Source organism: Haliotis rufescens, unplaced genomic scaffold (assembly GCF_023055435.1).
Source record: "Haliotis rufescens isolate VD_foot unplaced genomic scaffold, xgHalRufe1.0.p SCAF_3, whole genome shotgun sequence".
Lineage (NCBI taxonomy): Eukaryota > Metazoa > Mollusca > Gastropoda > Lepetellida > Haliotidae > Haliotis > Haliotis rufescens.
The window spans coordinates 51,881,182-51,905,040 of record NW_025964001.1 but is presented as its reverse complement, the minus strand read 5'-3'; the positions used below and the strand labels follow the sequence as shown (position 1 = coordinate 51,905,040).

The following is a 23,859-nucleotide window of genomic DNA, read 5'->3' as shown; positions in this document are numbered from 1 at the left end:
CGCCATGTTGATTTACATAAGTCTCACAAATCCAGAAACCACTGTCTATTCTTTTCGGGAACTGGCAAAGGCAAAAGCAAAAGTAGTAAATCGTAAATATCTTACAAGAGTGTTGCCGACATCAATACAAAATTGATACCAAAATTGAATTGGCCATTTCTGCATCGATTGGGATTGATTTATTGGGAAAGAATGAGGTTTTGCAGACATTTAGTGAAGAGATGGGAAAAACGCAAAACGCAATCACGTGAGACACTGGTGCCGAAACACACTATCATGCACGTGCAACATCACTTGTTGGGCTATAAAAACGTTGGGTTTGCATTTGCATGCCATTATAATCTTGTATCAAGTGAACAGCGAAAACATGTCACGACTGACGGAAACCCAACGCAACAACGCCATCGGCCGACTGCAAACTGGAGATTCATCTTTATCTGTAGCCAGGTTTTTCCAGGTAGCATCACATCACAACATCCAGGTTCTGCCATGGTCCCCGAGGTCTCCATATTCAAACCCAATCGAACATCTGTAAATAATCGAGTCTGGACCAGACAATTCAGTGATTGATATCATGAGCATCAATCCATGCATTTGGGATACGATGACATGCATCAACCAAGTCAGCGAGTCTGACCACCCGACCCCGTTACACGCCTCATACAACAAGCGTAAACGCCATTTTTTTTTTACTACTATCTGCTTACCGTATTCGACGTAATAAGCGCCCCGCTCTAATAAGCGCCCACGGCGATATATGCTAATATATTGGCTAGTGAACAATCCCAATTAGCACCCCTTCCGATTGATCAATGTACACAAGACTTATTTATTCGTGTATAATACGCACTCATGTGTTATATGCACCCTTAATCATGGGCAATTAAATTCTGGAAAAATATATCTGTCGTATATAAACAGTCCAGACCATCAGCATAAACCACGAAATTTATCTTTCAACTCTGTATTTTCCACCAAAATCATATTCTAATAAGAGCCCCCTATTTCTAATTTTGAGAGCGCCCTGGGCGCTTATTACGTCGAATACGGTATTATTTATATGACGTATAGTGGTATACATCTAAAAGCACTTTTGAGTTTCCTTTTTTGCCTAGCAATACCTTACAAAAAAATAGTTCCTGCTAGGTCACCTCATCTGTCGCATCCTGATACCAAGTTGATTGATTCATTTATTGCATCGTACACTATCAGTATTGAATTATGAACTTACATGAAGTTGAAAATGTAAAATGAAAACATGTTATTATTGGGTGAGTGAGTGAGCTTTCAGCAATATCAATGTACCCTTGTGGGAAAATGAACCTTCGACTGACAAGTGAAGGCGTAAACTACAAGGCTACTTGATTGTTGACTTCATGCTGATTTGTTTACTTGTCAGTGAAATCACAGCAGGTGAGTGTTGTGTGGTAGGAAATTCCAAACACCACTTTCAGGATGTCGCAAATGCATATCAGCCAAGTATCGTATATCCAGTCTATCTGCAAGTTAAATCCGCAAACAGCAGATCCTGGAAGACAAGGGAAACAACTGTCCATGTAAAAAAAAATGGATGAATGAGAAAGATGTACATATGTATGTGAAAAAATTGAATATTTGACAATTCCATATATCTAGGCTGGCTTGTAGTCAAGTTACTAGCTTGACCCCTCAAGGAACTCTGGTTTAAAGAAGAGCCACTCTCCTACCTCATCACCACTATCAAACAAAGAACAAAGGCTAGTGTACAAGTATCAACACTTTAGTCTACAGTTTACAATACACATATGATGAAGACAATCTCATGGTTAGACCAGTATACAGAGCAGCTCACTGCTGTCAAGGGTAAAACATTGCACTCTGTGATGACTGCTTCACATAAAAAACTACTAAACCTGCTGCTGGAGGGAACATGAAGCCTACTGCAGTACCTTACAACATAGGCTATGTGCCCATACAGCCTAGTGGACACATTTCTTTTCATCTGTTCCCATTCAGTCTTGCTGCTCAGCAATATTGCATCCTTATACAATGGCAATCTTTAGATACTGCTCAAAACAAATTAAAGAACACTCACAATTTGAAGGTTACCCACCAGCCATGACAAATTAACTATGGTCATGTGAAAATCGGGTGTTCTTTTACTTCTTTTTGAGAAGTGTATAATCTGGACCAGACCATCCTGCGATTGAAATAATCAATGACCGACGCCACTAAGGTAAGATGACATGAACCAAGCCACGGAGTCGCCACCTGATCCATGTCTAGGCTACTTTGAAGTTCAAACCCACAAGCCTCTAATGGCTACCAGGCACAACTCTGGACAGTGGCCAGCTCAGTCAGATAGGAGAAGTTCAAGATGAGATAAAGTTCAGCTGAAACATGCTTAAGACAACTGAAGGAAGTTATCATACTTTGATTACTGAGCACTGAGTCTATGTTGTCAGATGTAGAGCAGCAGCAATGTTAGTTATCAGCCTACAACAAGTCTACAAGCAGGTCAACACATACAACCATAGAAGTAGAATATACTGCATGGGAACATGGAGGTTAGCATCAATGGTTAGTCAGTAACCTTCCATGTTGCGTACCAGTGTATTGATACAGCTCACCAGTGGCCACAAAGGCAACACAACTAGGGACTTGATGGGAAGTTGGTGATAACTTTTACGCAATGTGTAACATGGTTCATGCTAGCATTATTCCTACATGATAAGGTCCAATGTTGTTGACAGGTGTAACCTTGGTTACACTATGTTGTCATTCTCAGATGTTTGTGTAGTATACTCAAACAAAAAAGTAACATGTTCTTATGGATCATAATGTGAATTCTTAGAAGCATGATACTTAACGTTTCTTTTGTTTGGGGTGATTGATGTATTCGCTGATGAGCACCCTGGTCAGTAAGCACCTCTGATCAGTCTAACAATGTATATCCCTGTATGGAATAAGGAGATCATCAATCTTTTAAGTTACATACAGGCCACTTCTCCTTCTCCACATGGTATGGCAACCAGTTGTCCATGTCATATCATGACTGGTTGATATCCATATTGTATCATGACCGGTTGATATCCACATTGTATCATGACCGGTTGATATTCACAATGTATCATGGGCAGTTGATATCCACTTTCTATCATGACCTGTTGATATCCAGTTTGTATCATGACCTGTTATCCACATTGTATCATGACTGGTTGATATCCACATTGTATCATGACTTGTTGATGTCCACAATGTATCATGACCTGTTATCCACATTGTATCATGACTGGTTCATAGCCACATCATATCATGACCTGTTGATATCCACATTGTATCATGACCGGTTGATATCCACTTTGTATCATGACCTGTTGTTATCCACATTGTATCATGACCGGTTGATATCCACATTGTATTATGACCGGTTGATATCCACTTTGTATCATGACCTGTTGTTATCCACATTGTATCATGACCGGTTGATATCCACATTGTATCATGACCGGTTGATATCTAAATTGAATCATGACCGTTTGATATCCAATTTGTATCATGACCTGTTTACATCCACATTGTATCATGAAATGTTATCCACAGTGTATCATGACCTGTTTACATCCACATTGTATCATGACCTGTTGTTATCCACAGTGTATCATGACCTGTTTACATCCACATTGTATCATGACCTGTTGTTATCCACATTGTATCATGACCTGTGGATATCCACATTGTATCATGACCGGTTGATATCTACATTGTATCATGACCGGTTGATATCCACATTGTGTCATGACCTGTTGTTATCAACATTGTGTCATGACCTGTTGTTATCCACATTGTATCATGACCGGTTGATATCTAAATTGTATCATGACCGGTTGATATCCACATTGTGTCATGACCTGTTGTTATCCACATTGTGTCATGGTGTCGGTTGACATAAGCAGCCTAGTTCAGCAGCAGCAGCAGCAGCAGCAGTCTTGGGTAGGGGGTACATGTTCACCATGGATAGAGTTCTAAATGGAGTGGACAGTCACATCAACAAGGGATATTCTACAATGGATTTATTTACACATGACATATCTGATACAGTTAGTTTCACCATATCAGAATAATGAAGAGATGCAGTCAAACCCAACCCAAAATATTTCTCAACCTTTTAACAAATATTTGTTTATCCTACAAGGAGTTTAAAAAGTGCAACATTTACAAATTCCTTTAATCAATCATGAAATGTTGATTTAATCGTGTTGAAGGATAACAACAAGTCAGTTATCATATGCAATACCATACTGTTATCCAATACAATACTGTACTGTTATCATGTACAATACTATTCCGTATTATCATACACCTGAAGACCTACTTGGGAATGAAATAAATACACCTTGACTAAAAATCTTGTTCGTATAACATACATGTCATTTCTACAACCAAATTAAAATGTTCTCGCTTGAACTCAACAATTAGTACAATGTATACATAACAATTCAAGTATCTATCTACAGTTCACTTAAGATATAACAAACTCCGAGGCAACTTTAAAACGAGCTCTAGTATCTGAACTCCACCACTGTGAAGAGTAACATTCACTAGACCTGCACTGATCACAACTAAAGGTAGCAACTGGTCATGTTCCTACCTAGTTTCATCAGGGTTTAGTACAATGCATCTACATTTCAACAGCATCATAAGCTTCTTCAATAAGAACAAAACAGAATATGTATGTTTATCATTTCATATCAAGTTTGCTTACCACTCAACAACTGATAGGGGTACTGGAATTTGTTATCCTATCCTTGTACACACTAGAGGACAAAATATCATTGAATCATGTATTTTTGTTTAACTTGGAACGAAGCCACTCAGAATAACCTTATCAAAAGTTGAGTAAATTGTTTCAAATACATCTCATAGCCTTAACTGCATATCACAGCCATTATGTGAAAAAGTGCTTTTTTCATGGTTTGATACTTCATAAGATCATGAAGACAGAGGGCATTAGAAATATTTTTTTCAAGTTTTTGTAACAGATCTAATTCCAGTTATAAAAATGGTTGACTAACACTTAGTAAAACCTGAAGTTGCTATCTATCAAAGGCAACATGTATTAGAAGCATTCATTAAGCTCCATGGTCCAATAACAAAGCACACATGGTAACTGCTTGTCTGTAAGTCGGTAATACCCTGGCAGCTGGGGGGGGGGGATCAGTTTGAGCAACACTGGAGTAATATCAGAAACACCAACATACTTCTTCAAACATGACTGCCTTGAATGTGGCATATCAACTAGAATTATGTTTCACTTGGCATTTGAGCAAGCTGAATCCTTTTCAGACATGGACATAACCATGACAACATAATCTGAATGGAAACTACTTCAGACATCAGCATCTTGTATGACAAGAACCCTTATGTTACTAATGTGCATCAGGTAGGTGGGAAATATAGGGTCCATTTTGAAGTTAAATTTGATTTTCAAGATGTACATTCTTCAAATTAAAAAGGTTTCCGGCAACATTTTTCTCACACAGTTACAGTTGCATATTTTTCAAGTGATAAAAACATAAAACACAAATATACCAACCATATTGCTCTTTCTTGCAAACAGTAGAAAATCAATTCATGGAATTACCTAATAAAATGACCAAATTGAGATCTTTAGTTGGCCCATTTGAATCCACAGAAGTTACGATCAGTCCTCTCGAACTCACAAGTTACTCTCCGTCTTCTCCGGCACGGAAATCATTCCTCTGGCAAGTAAATGTCCTAGTTGGCATGAAGCTGAACAGTAAAATGATAATGAGTGTCAACCCTACACACAGCTAATTCCCCGCAGCGATCCATCTCCTCATGTCCTGTACCAGACTGCACGAATCAGTTGGCATAGAGTTGACCTGCACAAACATGTGAAGGATAAAATCCCGAGCAATGATTTGCTGCCTTACGTCATATGACAGATGTCCCTCAGCTGGGTGCTGTCTTTAATTTCTTACGTCTACTCCCTGCTGATTTGTCCTCTACATCAGAGCTCTCTGATTCTGAGCCACCATCAAATGGCATCTGTCCTCCACGCAGATTGACCCCAGTCTGTGAGGCAAACGCTCCTGTGGATTTAGCTTTTTCTAGAGATCGAACTGAAATTCAAAGAAGAAACATGAGATTTAGTTGTTGTTTAATGTCGCATTCAGCAATATTCCAGCTCTGGTGGTGGCTAAATAATCATGCCTAGACAATTGAGTGATGGATATTGTGAGAAACGATCCAGGCCGTCTGGGTATGATGACACACAATCAATCAAGTCATCGAACCCGACCAACCCAATCTATATGGTCAACCCTAACAACCAAACTAGATTTCTGGAGACCAATTCTAACCCTGAATTACTATGGGGTAGACAAGTGGGAACATAGGGGAATGAGGTTTGATGCCAGTCAGTATTAATGAGCACCTTCTGAAGCCATCTGGATACAATGACACACAATCAGCCAAGTTAGAAAACATGACCACCTGACAGGCCTCAAAGTTGCAACTAAAATGGTCACCAAAATGCGATCTAAATTTCAATTTGTCTACTGTCTAAAATTCAGAGGTAGCCAAGTGACTACCTTGAAAAATATGTTGTGGCGACTAAATTCTATTGCTACACATATGAAGACACAAAAATAAACAAATAATTCCTCCTAAAGTAAACAATCAACCAAAATGCATAAATATTGATGTAATTAGTATTTTATTTTAGTTGGTAGTTTATTGGATAAGCAAGGATATACCTATATAATCTAGTAACATAAACTGCATTGTTGTTCGAGTCACAAATAACAAAACTCAAGTAGTTTCCACAAATATACAATTCCAAGACTAATGCTATGACTTGTACATGAAATAGTTATTTGATAAAAGATAATTTCAAATGCCTTTGACTACCTACAATATTGGCTTGACTTCTTGATTTGACCACTAGCTACCTGGAAAAAAATACTTGTAGCCATATGGCCAAATGGTAAAAATTGAAACTTTGAGGCCTGCCTGATGCATTAGTCGGCTCTTGCAAGGCCCCAGACCTGGAACCTATTTGATCCAGCATCCTTAGGGGCTTCACACATTACACCCATTTCGGGAATTGAACCAAGGTTGTCTGTGTGATGAGTGATCACTTTAACCACTAGGCTACCTGAAATCTCTTCCATTAAACACACACTGTAATATGATGTGGTGCAAATGAAGCTAGACTTACTTTGTTGTTCAAGGATATTATTCTGTTTCTTGAGGTCCTCAATGTCTTGCTGGTGACTGTGGTTTTTCCTCCTCATAAACTGAATATAGTCTGCTGCCTTCTTCAGAATCTGTGCCCGGGAAACCTGGCACAAACATCACACTTACTAAGTACCAGTCAACTACTTGAGAAGAGATGATTGGTTGTGGTGATACTGGTTTTATGCCCAACTCAGCAATATTTCACCTACATCACAGCATCAACTGCACCAAGCAAACCTGTTGGTCCGGTGAAGACTACCTCTCCTGTCAGGAAACTAGATGTGTTTGCAAGCTCTTGCACAACTCAAATCAACAGCCCCATCACAACTATTTCTTCAAAGACCTTGAATACAAAATATACCCCCAAGGACATACAGTCTGACAACACAACAAGTTTGGGGAAACACCTGACTACTTCAGATAAAACCAGATAGTACCATACCTCAAGTTGGCCTAATAAGGAACAGGTAATACACTTCCCTCTAAATACATTAATGCTGGGAAGACCTGACCTAATGCAGCACAACCTTACATCAGAAAGTCCCATGCCTCTACCCACCTTTCCAAAGTATGTCATCAGTATCTCTAGTTCGATGTGATGTCACTTCCTGTCCAGGCACACATCAACAAATGAAGGTGACCCGCGAACAGATTTGTTTGTTCGCTGTTAAACGCTGCACGCAGCAATATTCAAGCGGCCCATAAATGATTGACAATGCAGTGACTGACATTGAGAGAAATGATTCACGGCATCTTTGTTCGATGACATGCAATCAACCAAGTCACTAACCCATTTAGTCATTGCCTACGACCAACATATGTTGCTGGGGAGCAGTAATTTTTCTAACCCCAGAATCATGATAAATACAAATACTGACATGACATCTCAACCAAAGACCCATATCAACACTTTAGTTACTCCAACCTTGCTGTGATATTCACAACTACCTTAATCAGTACAACTTCTTTACTGTAATCACTGCCGAAACCTGGGATTGAACAATACTAACTGGCAATAAACAATGGAGTCACTTTTCACAACTAGGAAAGTGTTTGCAAGAACTTGGAAAAACAAAAGCAGCCCCTTCACCTCCGTTTCCAGAGGCCCCGGACTTCATTACATACCACCATGCATGCCCACTAATACCATTTCCTTCAGTTTGGGCAAATACATGCCTACAACCTGAGGGCAATCAAGTACCTTGATATCAACCACATGCTTGGTTATGGAGTAGCAAACATAGGTGCTAGCTCATTCCATACCAACAATGTCCATCCCAGTCACCTTGACCTTCCATGAAGGTTACAAACAACGTTAAAGCATCAGTGTCCTCCTTTAAGGATAACTTGTACCAAATATCATCTTACCACAATAAACACTTGTTGAGCTATCATCTTCCCGTGGCAAGGGACTCAACTGATTATAAAAGTCCAGTTTCCACCCTTGCTGAATTAGGTTTGAATTTTTTAGTTATATTTTGGCTGGACTTAGGAGTTTCTTGATAGTCCCATCAAAATCTCATAACAAAATGGACATCCTGTTCGTAAACTGCCGTGCAGATTTCAGTCGATTGCAGAATTTGCAAAGCAAGTGTACCATCACCTCGGTATAAACAGAAATTTTCCAAATCTTTTCATGTTTTTAATCAAGGTACTATAATAATTTCAGTGCATACGCAAGGTAAAACCTGTTTTATTACAATATAGATCTTGATTATCGAACTGATCGTATTGACTGGGTTTCTGCCATTTTGTCTGAAGCAAATGCAAGTAATATGATAGAATATGGTAGAATCTGATTGGTCAGTATGAGGGACTAAGAAGGAACATAACTCATAATAGCCACTGGTGGCGCTACAATCATGCAACAAAATTCCAGCCTAGTTCGGAAAGGTGGAACTGGATTATCATGGGAGTGAATTTGAACTTCAATACCAGTAAGAAGTATCTGAAGAACATTCCCAAGGGCAGTACAGTAGTTCTTATATTAAATGTCCCCAGGCAGAATTCAATTAAAACCACAGCAGACTAATTGTTGATAGAAATACACAAGTATTCAAATCCTATAACCACTAAAATGTTTGATTGGCATTCTTAGAAGTTGGTCAATAACTGTCAAGACAAGATACCTTATGGTGAGTGAGTGAGTGAGTTGGGTTTAACGCCGCTTTTAACAGTATTCCAGTTATATCGCGGCGTGTCAGCTTAATGTGGGAGGAAAGCCCGAAGTGATGCAGGTCTCAGACGTTTACCACTTCGGTGAAACTCACGAGCACGAGTATGGTGCTGACAAACCTAGAAACATAATCGGGGCGAATCGGGATTCGAACCCACAATCATAGGTTTCTGGCGTGCCCAAGGGACGCAACTCTGCACAGCGAATCGCGGCACCTTAGACGACTGGGCCACCCGTGCCCCCAGATACCTTATAGATGACAACTTCTTTATATTATTACATGATATTTCAGTACAGATCCTTATCCAGGGTTTTATGCAACACACAAATGTGCATCAAGTATGCACAAATGTAAAGAATATACATTGTACCTACAGGCTACAGCACATCAAGAGCAGTTATGGGTGTCTGTTATTTCATCCGTCAATCAGGACCACTGTCTGCATGATCATTGATTCATTCTAAGCTCAAGTAATTATCTTTACTTATAGTATACTACACCATTTCATTACTTTACAGAACCCTCATTTTGTCCGCAAGGACCCGTAAAATTCTTTATTGGGTTCACTTTGACCCCTACTTTTGTATGTCATGGTAAAACCCTGCTTATACCATTGTCACTCTTGCTTGAGACTGTAGTTGTCACACTATATCGAAATGTCGCATCATAATAGAATAAAGAAATTGAAATCTATAAAATATCTTGACATTACCTTATAACTGCTAGTTGCAAAAGACGGAAACATCATAGCAGGGAAAGGTATTTTAGTGAAAATAACTAAAACTTTGAGAGTGACCATGACCTTATATGCAGGCATGGTTTCAAAATGTGCAGCATTGGCCTCCATCAATTGTGAAAACTCCTTAAGCATTCTCATTTACATGGGACTACTTAAAAACTACACAGATGCCCTTGACCTTTGCTAGCCATTCCACTTAATAAGGACTGCCATGTAAGGTTTTGGGACAAGTACAGGGCGTTCATAAAGATTACTCACCGACTGGTCTAGAACCTGTCATGGGGCAATTAATACAGGGAATTTGGTATTATCAAATACTTTTTTTTAGAATGTGTCCATAAACAAGTTTGCAGAGCTCCAGACTTTTGAGCAACTGAGTTTAATTAAGTTATTACATTTTTCATTGGGTATCCAATATTTTTTCACTCATCTATTCATCACTCTATTGGGTTTTTGAAGATTTAAAAAAGGGAAATAATGTTTTAGATGTACATAACTGTTCTAAGTATATTGGCTTGACTCAGAAAGTTAATTAGCTCATAATTGTGTTTTGGAAATTAGCTCCTTTGTATGCATGCTGAAAAAGTTTCATTGGGTATTTACGCATGCTGTTTTTATACATTTGATGCATGTGTTTCTGTACGCAAGTTAATTGAAAGTAATTGGGTTTTAAATATTTTGAGGGGGGTATTTTACACAAATACACTGCTTATCTGCAGCTCCGAGTTTGTGATTTTTCTTCTATTTTGTGACCATGACCTTTGATCTCCTCAAACAAATTTCCCAGGGACCTTTGGAAGAAGTCCATCAAAGGATATTCTCTTATGTCAATAATCTTTGAAAAGCAGCCATTAGAAATATCCCCTATGGTAATGGCAGTCAAATTCTGACAAAACCTTAAAGCCATCCTGTTTCATGAGACTCCAAAATATGTCAAAGCCATGGCACACTAGCCCAGGCAAACCCCCCAAGAGCTACATTCCTTGTAAATTCCCAAGATCACAATCATGGGCCATTTCACATCAATGTATACGACCAAATAATCAACTTGACTAAAGTATGTAGGTGAAGTCAGTTTCTGCTTATTCACAGACATATCAAGACAGGAACGCAGTCTAAGGCATTTGCAACACAGCTGTTGCTTGCAAATTCATGTTCTAATGATTAGTGATACTTATGCTTTGCATACTGTTATTTAACATCCATATTTAGAACAAAGTTGCTGAAAATGATAGAGGCTTTCACCTTAAGTCTACTCATATAATGTTTAACATTCACACACAAAAACTCCAAGGCACTGTTGCTCACCTGCTAGATTTGTTTTGAGCTCAAACTGATTTTTTCTGCATATTAATTAGTTATTTAACATGTTTAATGTATGTGAAGCTGTTTCTGAAACAAAAGACGTTCTATTTTCGCATACCAACCATAACAATATGAAAATTCCTAGTTTTATCTGTCACATTATCAACCATTTGTTACATATTTGTCTGACATTTGAAGCTTGCTCAACTCAAGATACTGAGATGGTGATACATATCCTTGCAGCCATCTGGGCCTTGTGTTTTTGAGAAGGTTTATCCAGACATTTTCCACAATTTGAATTTATTTTGCATATAAAACTTAACAAACATTTGCCACTTGCAATACCACAAGTATTTCCATATTACATCATCTACCTACGAGGGGTGTTCACTAAAGATTTCCCCTAAACCACTTCATATTTGGTTGAAATTTCACATGTGTAATGATACATGTATCTATAGGTTATGTCTGAATTTGAAGCACCGAACTATTAATCTTACCACTTTTACAGGTGTTATGATCAAGTAGGATGTGACAATGGAGCCAGTAGAATACCGAGCAGTGATAAGGTTTTTATATTTGAAAGGTCGCACACCAAAAGAAACTTTCGATGAAATGAAAGCAACTTATGGGGAAGATGTCCCATCATATGACGTTGTTAAACACTGGCATCGCCAGTTCAAGTTTGGTCGGACATCTGTGGAAACAGCTGCCATTCCTGGTCGCCCCCATTCAGCCATTGATGAGGACACTATCCATCAAGTGGAGACCGCCAGTTAGCACAAGATGTCAAGATCAGTGTAGGGTCTGTGGAAAAAATCATCCATGACAATTTGAACATGCATAAGGTGTCTGCACGATGGATTCCCAGGTTGCTCACACCTTTCCAAAAGCAGGAACGAGTCAATTGCTCAAAGGATCTTTTGGACATGTGGCAAAAAAAACAGGCAAACTTTTTTGACAGACTTATCACACAGGATGAAACATGGGTCCATCACTATGATCCTGAGACTAAAGTTCAGTCGATGCAATTGAAGCATGTGGAGTCACCCCCCCCCAAAGAAGGTACGTGTCCAACCCTCTGCAGGCAAGGTCATGCTCACGGTGTTTTGGGACCAGCACGGAGTAGTGATGATGGATTTCTTGGCAAAGGGTACCACAATTACAGGAGCTTATTATGCTTCACTGCTGCGGAAATTGCGGGACGCTATCAAGCTTAAGAGGCGTGGCATGCTGACCAAGGGTGTCCGTCTTCTGCAAGTCAATGCTCCAGTACACAACTCTCACGTTGCCCAGACAGAAGCACGGTCCTGTGGCTATGAAATCCTTCCACATCCTCCTTACTCTCCTGACCTTGCACCATCTGACTTCCACCTCTTTCCAACCATGAAGTCATTTTTGAAGGGAAAACGTTTCACAGATGATGAAACACTGATTTCTGAAGTCAAGTCCTGGTTTGAGACGCAAAATGAGGGCTTTTACAAGCGAGGTCTCCATAGTTGCATAAAACGATGGGAGAAGTGTTTAACTCTTGGTGGTTCCTATGTGGAGAAAGACTAATACCTATGCCAAGTTTCATTCCACTAGGTCCATCGGAAGTGGGTCAGGGGAAATCTTTAATGAACACCCCTCGGACATATTGGCGAAAATTCTAAAATGTTTTCCAAGTTATTTTTACCGACTTCCTTCTTTGAAAAATATTTATTACTGGAATGAGCAGATCTGCATCCAATTGTGTTGCTACACATCATACCACAGATTCAGCTTCCAAGGCCTTACAGTTTCAGAGAAGATTCTTCAATTTATTTTCTATTTTTTTCTTTTAGCAAATCTTAAGTGTGATGATGAAGATATACGACTCAAATCTTGAAAAGAAGCTAAAGAACATCCTAGTTTTCATATGACAATAGTAAATCTGGAGTATTGAATAAGACACACAGTGAAGTCAGTGTACAAGTGCTTTAATTTCTAAAGCCCTAACATGTCAAATATTTCATATACTTTCATAACCAGAGAAATACTCAGTGTTTACTATATTGATTTTTTACTTAATTGAACAGTGTTATGTGATTTGATACTCAGTTTTTACTTATTTTGAACAACTTAACTCAATTTAATACTCAGTTTTTTGTTTATTTGATCTATTTCACTTGATGATTTGATACTAAATCTTTGCTTATTCGAACCATTTTACACAATGATTTGGAGACTTAAGCCTTTCCTTAATGGAACTATTTTACTTGATTTGATTTTTTTAAATTGAACAATACAACTTGACTTGACAGTCAGTCTTTCCATACTTAAAAATTTTAACTTGATTTAATACATATTTGAACAATTTAATTCGATCTGATACTCAGTCTGTACTTATTTGAACTTGACGATTTGAGTGGGCGATTGTTGGCTTACACCGTAGTCAGCAATATCACAGCTTTATCACGGCATCCTGTAAATAAAGAACTTGGGCCAGGCAAACCAGTGGTTGATAGCATGAACAACGATCCACGCCACCGGGGGTACGATGACACACAACCAGCCAGGTCACATAGTGTACAACCACCTGATCCTCATGTCAGTTGACTCTTACCGAAGGCATGGGGGCTGTTTCCTGGAAAAGAATGCAAAAACATCATACTTTTCTGTTTCACAAGCCACAGAGTAAAGACAGTGGTACAGAATGAACATGAAATCACTTCCTGACAGACACATGTATCCCAAAAGTCACTAAAGGACAGGACAGTATTACACATCTTTCGTCAGTTTTGAAACAGTTTGATGGTAAGACATCCGGAAATTTGGTAAGTTTGTTAAAAAGTATTCACTGATGACTGGGCAGGAAGAAATGACTTTTCAGTTGCCAGCTAACTTCAATTTCGTGGTAATTGCTAAAAAGTTTACTTGTAAGAGCGAAGGTTACTTGTCCAAAATTTTACGAACACAAAATATTGTGTGTTAAACCTGGGTTTGGACTTGTGGTTTCAAATGCTCTTCTTATCACAAATAAATAAACGTTTCAACAAATACCACACCTTGAACACCAATGGTAAACACCTCATAACAACCTACACATGGCTAGAAAATTTCAGTAAAGGCTAACACTGCACTACAATGAGCTAAAATAAGAAATTCTATTCAAGTATAGTATTTCTGCACCAGATTTAGAATTTACTTTTGCACCTAGCTTACTGGTTGATAGTGTAAGAGGGAGGTCAACTTGATGCAATGATCATTGTTACAGCAGGTAAATAACTGTTGTGAATGCTCTGACCACGGCATTACAGTACTACAGTCCATTACCATAGAAAAGTATACAACTTGTAGCTAGTCAGTGAATACAATGCTTAATGAAGTAGACAGCTACCAATATCATAATATATCAGTATCTAAACAGTTGTGATAAACTAATCATAATATACTGAAATCCTGTTGTCTAGAAACCCTGCTCTTCCAATGATTACTATTGGCAATATCTGCACAGTGAAACCCTATTAAACTGGATGAAATATCTCACTGACTATGGATTAACAAGTTTGCAGAGTAGGTGAGGTGAAATGTGGTTTAACGCTGCGTTCCAAGATTATTGCACTTATATAGCGACATGCATGCATGCGTGCATGAGTGGGTGCGTGGGTGTGTCTGCTTGCACTAGTCTGGACTAATGCCAATTTTAGCAGGTGCTAGCCCACTGAGATACCATGTTGAAGTTAACATGAATACCCCACTCAGACACAGTATATCAACTCCGAGCCAACCAGTCCTTTTAGCCCCTTAATGCAGATAACAACAAGTACCATCTTTTAACGTGTGTGCAGAGTACAGGTAAAAGTCCAGTGATGGTATTCCTCATGGACTAGTAGCATTTGAGGGCTTTAATTCTGAACCAGTTTTCAAGGATTCTATTTTCCTGCAAATTGGTACTGAATAAAGCATGTTCCTCCTTTTCTAGCAGGACTAGCAACAAACTCTGAGGATTAATGAAAAAAGTCAACTAGTCCTGAGGGACTAGTCTAAAATCCTCTCAACCCTCCTGAATTTCTAAGAATGTAATGTGGTGCAGACTAATGAGGCTTCACTGTGTAGATACTTGGTTAACAAACATGAACCCTAATATAGCAAACTATCCATCAATACAGGGATAATTCTAGGAAGAGACAAGGCCAATTTGGTCAAAATTTTATCAGATAACAAACCGATTTTGATTTCATGGATGGGATCCGATACAAGTCATTCTTATTTGTCACTGTTTCCACATGACTTATCAGTTTTGGGTAAAAATGGCATTCATTGTAGAATGCATCATCAATGCTGCTTTGATTTCAATAATTACACAAGGACTTTCATATGTGCGTCACTTGGGCGCACTGTTTCTAACACCAAAGAGTCACATTGCACTGGTTGGCTAATGCCATGGTGGGTAGAGTTCTCACATAGCCTGATAGACACTCATCTAACTTACAGGAATAGCAAGTGTTTTAAGACAATTTAGATTTCTCCCCATTGAAAAACAACAGCACATGTGGCAGTAACTGTCGAATTCCACAAAAAAATGAAAGATTTCCATTCAAAATTCTGAAGATAAGCAAATCTCTGTTCTGGGACCAACTTTTGTAAAGAGTGCCCTTGTGACATGGTGATGGTGGGACCATGGGGCCCCACCCTTTCCAGCATCGGATGGGACAGAGTTACGTAGACAGTACGTCCATGGCACAATGTTTGCCACCTTAAAAGACCTAGGATTATCCCTGGAAATTATACTTGATGGATAGCACAATAGAGCCTACATTGACCTCTGGTCCTAGTGGGCTAAACATATAAAGAAATAAAGATTGGGAATAGATTCCACAGGTTGCTCTGTACTTTGTTCATGCCTACCGAGACCTTTTCCCCTTCCAAGGCCGGGACGGAGTCACGGAGGCTGTGGAAACTCTCCTTGATGTGGTCCCGGCGTTTCCGCTCCAACGCATTGTGGTGCGCCCGCTTCTCCGCCTGAAGAACAACAACGACAATCAGAACAGGCATTCAAAGTTAACAAACATATTAACTAACTTCAGCTGTATACAATTCTGGGTAGCCATCAGCTCAGAAAATGAATGTTTATATTGTGTTGCAAGCTTCAGGGTCCCATCTAATATTCTAGACGAAGTACCCTTGTCAGGCAAGTTGATAAAAAATGGTTATTTTGTACAAATATTAGGATTGTTTAAAGTTCTTTTTTTCCAGACCTCTTTTAACACTGCACTGTAACATTGTATTTGATACAATATATGTAAACTTAAGTCTGACCATTGCTGCAGAAATGGGGCAGATTACCACTAATATTAACAGCCCAATGCACAGACATAAATCCCTTGATGTCATGTAGAGACTAGTTTCATATTCATGACATGTGAATTACCATTTGATTCATATTACTTTGCCAATACTGATTTTGTGATGAAATCTTTCCCAGTTCAGATAATTTCTATTACCCCTTGGGGTAATGTCTTATTTCAAGAAGCTGACTTGTATTTCAGTGAAAGGCAGTACCCATGTGCATCATCTTGTGACAGAGCAATGACTCCTGGTATTTCATGTGTGCAGGCTAACATGAATAGAATAAAATACTGTGAAGTGTTAACTAGTAATTCTAACATGACTATTCTACTGATACATCACCTGATTGGAAAGATGATGGTGTAATTTCAAATATAAATTCAGAACATATCATGCTTGTGAGTTTCACTGAATAAAATTTGACCGCCACAATTACAGAGTTCCACAAATACAATGGTCCACAACTTGGCTAAAGACCCCCCCCCCCAATTTGTCAGTTAGGGGCACTTAGTTTCAAATCCTAGATAAATCCCTGAAGTGGTGCAAATTGCTGGACAGCTTTTTAGGACAGATATTTATTGCAGTTGCTGATCAACCTTTTAGTGGCACCAATGAGTTTTCTGGCGCACTGGACCAGCTGAATCCTTGGACGAATTTCCTTTGTCAACCATGTTTACCCCTTGGCCAAATGCCAAAATATGTGGCTTGAGGATATGTGATAACTGAGCTTATACACCACACATGGATGCACACTGTGTCCAACAGCAATGCAAAGATGGTTTCACACAAACTTGGGTAGCTCAAAGTGTTGACTCGATATATTTTTACATAAGAGAAAAATTGACAGTCATTACCTCCTGAACACAACTGATACATTCGTATTTATCAAAATTTGGAACTTTCTATATTTTTTACATGCTTCAATGCTTACTTGTTGAAAGTTAGGCAAGAAATGCACAATTTCTAATGTCTTTTTCTTGACCATATTTAATGCCCAATAAATGTTTACTTGTTTGGAAAACAATACATGTTAAGGGCAATACTTATCCCCCTCTAGAAAAAAATAATAGTTTGTCAGTGATTGGCTAGCACATATCCACATGTAAGCTGTCTTTTCATAGAATTTTTAGTTCAGGTCGAATTTTATTCTTGTAAGATTGTACACGTAACTGAATAGCTAATTGGTTTAACGGAATAGGTTTTAAAAAGGAACACTTAATTTCCAGACTTTTGAGACTGAAATACAATCCACAAACCAAAATTAACCAGCCAGAGTTTTATTTGTTGCAATTGATGATACAATGAAAATATTATCGTGAGTATTATGCAAAAAAAGCATTGAGCCAACAATGCAGGATTCCTGCACCTGTGAAACCCTGTATGTATAAGTTGGGGGCTCTACTGTTAGGGATGATGTTGATGTCTTATAGCAGCAACAAACAATCTGGACAAAAATGTATAAATAACTCACAAAAAAAAAAATATGTAAAAAATTAGAATTTCAATCTGATGCATAAATAGCGTGGTTAATGATAAAACAACAACAAAAATAAAGAAGAAATGATGAATTTCAAATAAATTAACACACTGTCAAGATCTTTTGGAACAACTTCTAACAATGGATTTATATCAAAACATATTCAAACATGCACGACACCATACAAAACCGCTGAAAAAAGTGTACAAATGAAGTGATATTAGTAAATCTATAACAGCACATAACACAAGCAGGGACATCCTTTCTAATGCAGGGTATTATATCTCCATTCAGTTACCATAAGCACCCTGGACCCTTGCCATCATAATATAATAACGAAAGCTTCCTCAATGAAATGGCCCTTTTGGCACCCCTCTGATGGTAACTTCTCTCACACGCAAGTGGAATTTGATTGGTGTGATATAATTTAATTAGTGTTGTTGCATTTGAACAATATTTTTTTGAAAAGCCATGCTAGAGAATGGGTCCAGAGTGTCCATCATAACAGAATGAAGATACATAAGTCTCAGGTGTAACGATGCACTTTGTGGCTGTGTACATTTACCTAAAGTAAGGTCACAACAGTCAAAAACAAATAATAGTATCATACTGTTGTGTCAAGAAATGAGATCATGTTATATTGCGCCAAAAATAATCAACAAACATTGATATTTCGGTGAATTGTTACATCTCTTATACGTGTGCTTTAAAAAAGTAATATCTCCTACTAAGTGCTGATGACCCTACAGGCCAGAGAAGTAGTGTATAATTATCAATTTGGTTGCATGACAACACTATTGAAGCAATAACACCAATCATTTCATTAACATACATGAATATGTCTCAGTCAGTATACACTGGCATAATGGGTGAATTGTTCATTCAATGAAACTGCATTCACTCAGGACAGACACAGACCAAGCCTCTGATTGTGACATGTTGGTGTGACATACATCACTATTGTGCCGGTCTGAATCCCTTCCCTGTTGATCATCATGAACATGGCCTGATTAGCCACTGCAACTCGGATACACATGACTGGCATGTGAACACAAAGTTATCAACCACACAAACCCCACTATCATATCCCCAGTTGCTTTCACCACACCCCATTCTTAGGAGATTCTTTTAGGTCAAGTAAGCTCATCTATTAACAGTACAATAAGAACATTAAAATCTACAGAAACCGGCCCTTATAGCCACATTCAGGCCAGCAGACTCAAATGTTTTTTTAGCAGATTTATTCTTGACTATTACTACGGGGGTAATATCTTTTAGGTCAATAGCAAAGTTAGACAATTGCTTTGTTGTTTTCAAAGAAACACAATATGATAATTATTATTCACATGCCATTTCTAGTTTCTTTTACAACTCTACCAAAATTTCCTGTCATGTTATCAAAAACTTATCTGATGAAACAAACTTAAAAAGACTACTCGTAATTACCAAATCATCCACCACAAATCTTTCAACATTTTCAAATCACATGACTCTACATCTAGCCTATAGCTTTATCACAATCAACAATGAGAAACAACAATTGTTCATCATCATAACCTTTCCAAAGTTCAGTTCCTACTAACATAGTCAAAATACTGCTATTCTGTCCACTGATTATTAAACATAAAATATTACAACTTACTTTGCGATGGACAGGCATTTCTATATTCAATGTATATAAATAAAATCAGTGTGCGTGTTTAGTGCTGACACTAGTGGAGTAAATTTACCGGCTACTGTCAGTGTGAGTTGGTAATCAGATCTATAAATAGTCATTGTACTTGCCCACACTGGGCTGAGGGTACATGTGGTTGTAGTTGTGCAGATACTGACTGCTTTATCCAATTGTCAGCCTTGCAATAAACATAAGCTCTATTCAAGGCATAACTTAGCATGAATCATGGACACAGGCATTAAGTTACGATTCATGACGGGAATAAAAATGTTTGTATGGCTAACTACTGTGAAATAACCTAAATTCATTCCAAAGATAACCAGATGTGAAGGTCAACTACAAATACAGTCCGTGACTTTAGTCACTCTTCCATAGCACGAGTCTAGTAAAAAGTCTTTCAGTCTAGTAAGCATTGATAATCAAGTCCAGCAACACTGAGATCTACTGAAAATGATGTCAAGAGACAGGTTCGTGGAAAGTAGACTGCAATTAGTGGTAACATCTTTATGGGATATTGATCCTAGTGAATCGTTATATTATAAATGATTTCTACAAGCCATCATAATTAAAGAGTGACTATTAAGTAGTCAGACGTTGCTATTAGACTCTCTGACTTAAGTGAAAGTTTCCTCTCACTTTACAGGGCTACATCTTTCTTTCTTTCCCTGTGAAAAGTTATTTTCTGTATATCACAACTGGAAAAACCTGTTTCACTTAATCCATTATGTCAAAACAAAAAAAGGGTAAAAATAATTCTCCTCATGCTGCATAATCACCATCACAAGCTTACTTCAGTTAATATAGAGTTGGAAGATGAAGTAGTGATATCAGTCTGCGATTTATACCACCAGTCAGAAACCTCAATTTGGTTCTGTCTAGAAAACTCAGCAAATAGCAGGCCTAATAACACCAAACACTACTGAAAACTATGCTAAGATCCATGTTCAAGCCAGCAGACTCAAAAGCGTTTCACTCAGATAATTTGTAATTCTCTGACCCGTGAAAATCTGGATAGAGAATAGGTCTTCAGCAACCTATGCTTGTCGCAAGAGGCAACTAACCGGATCAGATGGTCAGACTCGCTGACTTGGTTGCTGAATGTCACTGTATCCCAGTTGTGTGGATCGATGCTCATGATATCAATAACTGAGATTGTCTGGTCCAGACTTGATTATATACAGACCGCCGTCATATAGCTGAAGTATTGCTGAGTGTGGTGTTAAACAACAAACAAAGAAATCATTTCCAGACTTGTGTTCCATCTGTTACAGCCCAGTAAGACTATCCAATCATAGTCTATACATTCAGACTTAATCTGGCTAAAAAGATGCCCAAAGATGCATGTCTGGGCAGGTACACATGGCTAACAATACTACAGAAGTTCAGACTTGCTGTACAACAACATGTATTGTAGCATCAAGTAAGTATTGGGGTCAAATATGTTGTCCTTTTAGAACGTAGAGTTACTGGCATCAGTGAGTTAAGTTTGATGCTGCTTTGAACAATATTTTACTTAATGTGAGAGGAAACCTCAAATTTACACAGGTCAAGGACATTTCCCATTTTGGTAAAGCCATCAAGCATCGGTGATGTGTTACCAAACGAAAGGTAACACTAAGGCAAAATCTGTTGTTTCAACCCACAATCAAGAGGTATTTGCACTACCAGCTGGGACTGGGCCTAGGGCTGGAACTGTTACCGGGTACTCAAGTACGAGTCGAGTATGATAACTTCTTGAGTGTATTGAATACTTGAGCACTTCCTTTCAATTATTTCCCTTTCTTAGCAGCCATGGTGGAATGAATGAATAAATATTGCTTGAGATGGTATGAAGAAGTTTGCACATATTGGCGCTTTTTTGCACATTTATGCTGCTTTTAGCAATATTCCAGCAATATCATGGTATGGGACACCAGCAATGGGCTTCACACATTGTACCCATGTCGGGAATCGAACACGGGTCTTTGGCTTGACAAGCGAACGCTTTAACCACTTCGGCTACCTGACTGCGTACGTTGGGTGTATTAATGCTGTATCCACACGTTCTATATGCACGTTTCATGGTAAACTGATGTTGACAAGGAATACATGTGGGAGCATAATCTCCGTTTGAGAAGAAAGCCTGGGTAAAAGATGAGTGTCGTGTACAACAGCAGTGTAAACCAACATCATCTCTACAGCATGTAACACAAAAATTGTGATGATTAATGAACGGCTGAATATTATGCAAATGTTCGTTATTTCGGGCAACCTCTCAACCATGTCAAGTGGCAATTATTTGAACTGTCAGAAGATAAAACTAACATCAAATGCATATTTTTCTCCATTCGATGCTCTTTAGGGAGTCACTACCTCCACAATGAGGAGCCACCTGAACAAAAATTGAAACATTTGAAACTACTGCACTTTGTATCCACTTTGTCAAGTTTTGGAAACAAGACTCAGATTAGTTCTTACTACCGAGAGAGATCCAACTGGCTTTATAAAGTTGAAAATATCTTAAATTTGGTTTTAAAAGTTAGCATCTAGTATCAACAGTGAAGTACAAAATAGAATAAATTTGATTGGTGAAAAAAAGCATGAAAGACCACACAAAAACATAATTTGTGACAATGATAAAAGGTACAATTTTCATCTGTGAAATTCTACAAACTGCATTTTCTGTTAATTGCGTACTTCAATAAATATATGAAAAAAACTTTCCTATTTATAATTTTCTTTTTTATCCCGCTTAAAGGTTTTATTCAGCCTCAAATGCCACTATTACTGACAAAATTCTTTCCTTTTACTATCCCACAAGAAATATCACCTTTAGATCTAGTAGGAATAAATATGAGCCTGTTTCTTCTTGAAATATTTACTTTATGAACCACATTAAGAATGCAACAGTCCCACATGAACTGTACACTGCATCGAGTTCATATATGTCAGTGTTTGTTCTGCATGATTGACAAGTGGTATAGATTAACACATGTTGGTATTTGTTTACATACAGATGTGACGTCACTGGATCTGTCACACAGTAAGCTGCACGAGTTGAAATAAAACGGCTACTATGCATATATCCATTTGTGCAGACAATCACAAAGGTGATGAACCGAACCTGGTAGGTGTAATATGCAACTAAACTACATTTGCATGCATAAATATATATATATACACATCTCCCGTTCCTCGATCACAAACTGACAGCTAGATGATCACGTGGTCTTGTCGCTGATTAGCTATTCACGTGCACTTCTGTCAAAACATAAGCGAATTTACCCCCACATTACAAATAAAGAAATTGACAGAAGCGAAGCAAGCATTAAATGTGTCAGCTTCCGTACGGACTACCTGACTCAAATATGGGCCAGAAGCCTGAGATCCCGACGTTGGCGAATCCAGGCAGATACTCCCGTCATCGTCGTCTTCCTGCAAGTACAAACGCGTACGGATCAGACTTTACCCTTCATCTGACCCATACTAGCGTCTTTAGAAATGCAAGGAATGGATTAATTGAAAGATGTGAATCTGTTTTACAACTCACGTCACTTTCAACGTCCACATCCCTGTCCTCATCGCTCATCCTTCGATCAGAACCCACTCCGCCCAACACGGCCCTTCTTGCAAACCACAACAAAATGGCGAACTCTACACGCCACGCGGTCAAACCACGTGCGCACTGAACAACAACACAAGCTATGACGTAAAATTTATTTGCATTATTTCCCGAGATAAGTACTACATATTTATTGTACATATTACACAGATACAGTTCGAAATTAGCCAACGAGTCGAGAAATGTTTATTTTCGACCTTGACAAAATATGTAATAAGGTCAGAGTTCAACATGTGACCTCATCTGACCTCGCAAAGGTTGTGGGTGTGTGGCATCATCGACAACAGTGAAATCAACAAGGGCTTGTTCACAAGCAAGGAAATGAAC

General features: G+C 38.4%; 1 protein-coding gene across 11 annotated transcripts; it reads right to left on the bottom strand.

Moving 5' to 3' along the window:
* Positions 1 to 1,743: 1,743 nt before the first annotated feature.
* LOC124141974 (protein max-like) lies at positions 1,744 to 23,587 on the bottom strand. Of its 11 annotated transcripts, XR_007223154.1 has the most exons (7): positions 23,461 to 23,585; positions 23,265 to 23,345; positions 16,324 to 16,452; positions 14,054 to 14,074; positions 7,226 to 7,349; positions 3,891 to 6,125; positions 1,744 to 3,782 (listed from the first exon to the last, which is right to left on the bottom strand). XR_007223154.1 is itself a non-coding variant. In XM_046510183.2 (6 exons), the coding sequence occupies exons 1-6, from the start codon at positions 23,497 to 23,499 to the stop codon at positions 5,956 to 5,958; spliced, it is 564 nt and encodes a 187-aa protein (XP_046366139.1). In that variant the 5' UTR covers positions 23,500 to 23,585; the 3' UTR covers positions 1,744 to 5,955. The 11 variants fall into 11 exon arrangements, 10 of the variants coding, with proteins under 10 accessions (XP_046366139.1, XP_046366141.1, XP_046366140.1 ...); XM_046510183.2 differs by having other exon boundaries at positions 1,744 to 6,125; XM_046510185.2 differs by having other exon boundaries at positions 1,744 to 6,125; positions 16,339 to 16,452.
* Between the last annotated feature and the right edge of the window lie 272 nt (positions 23,588 to 23,859).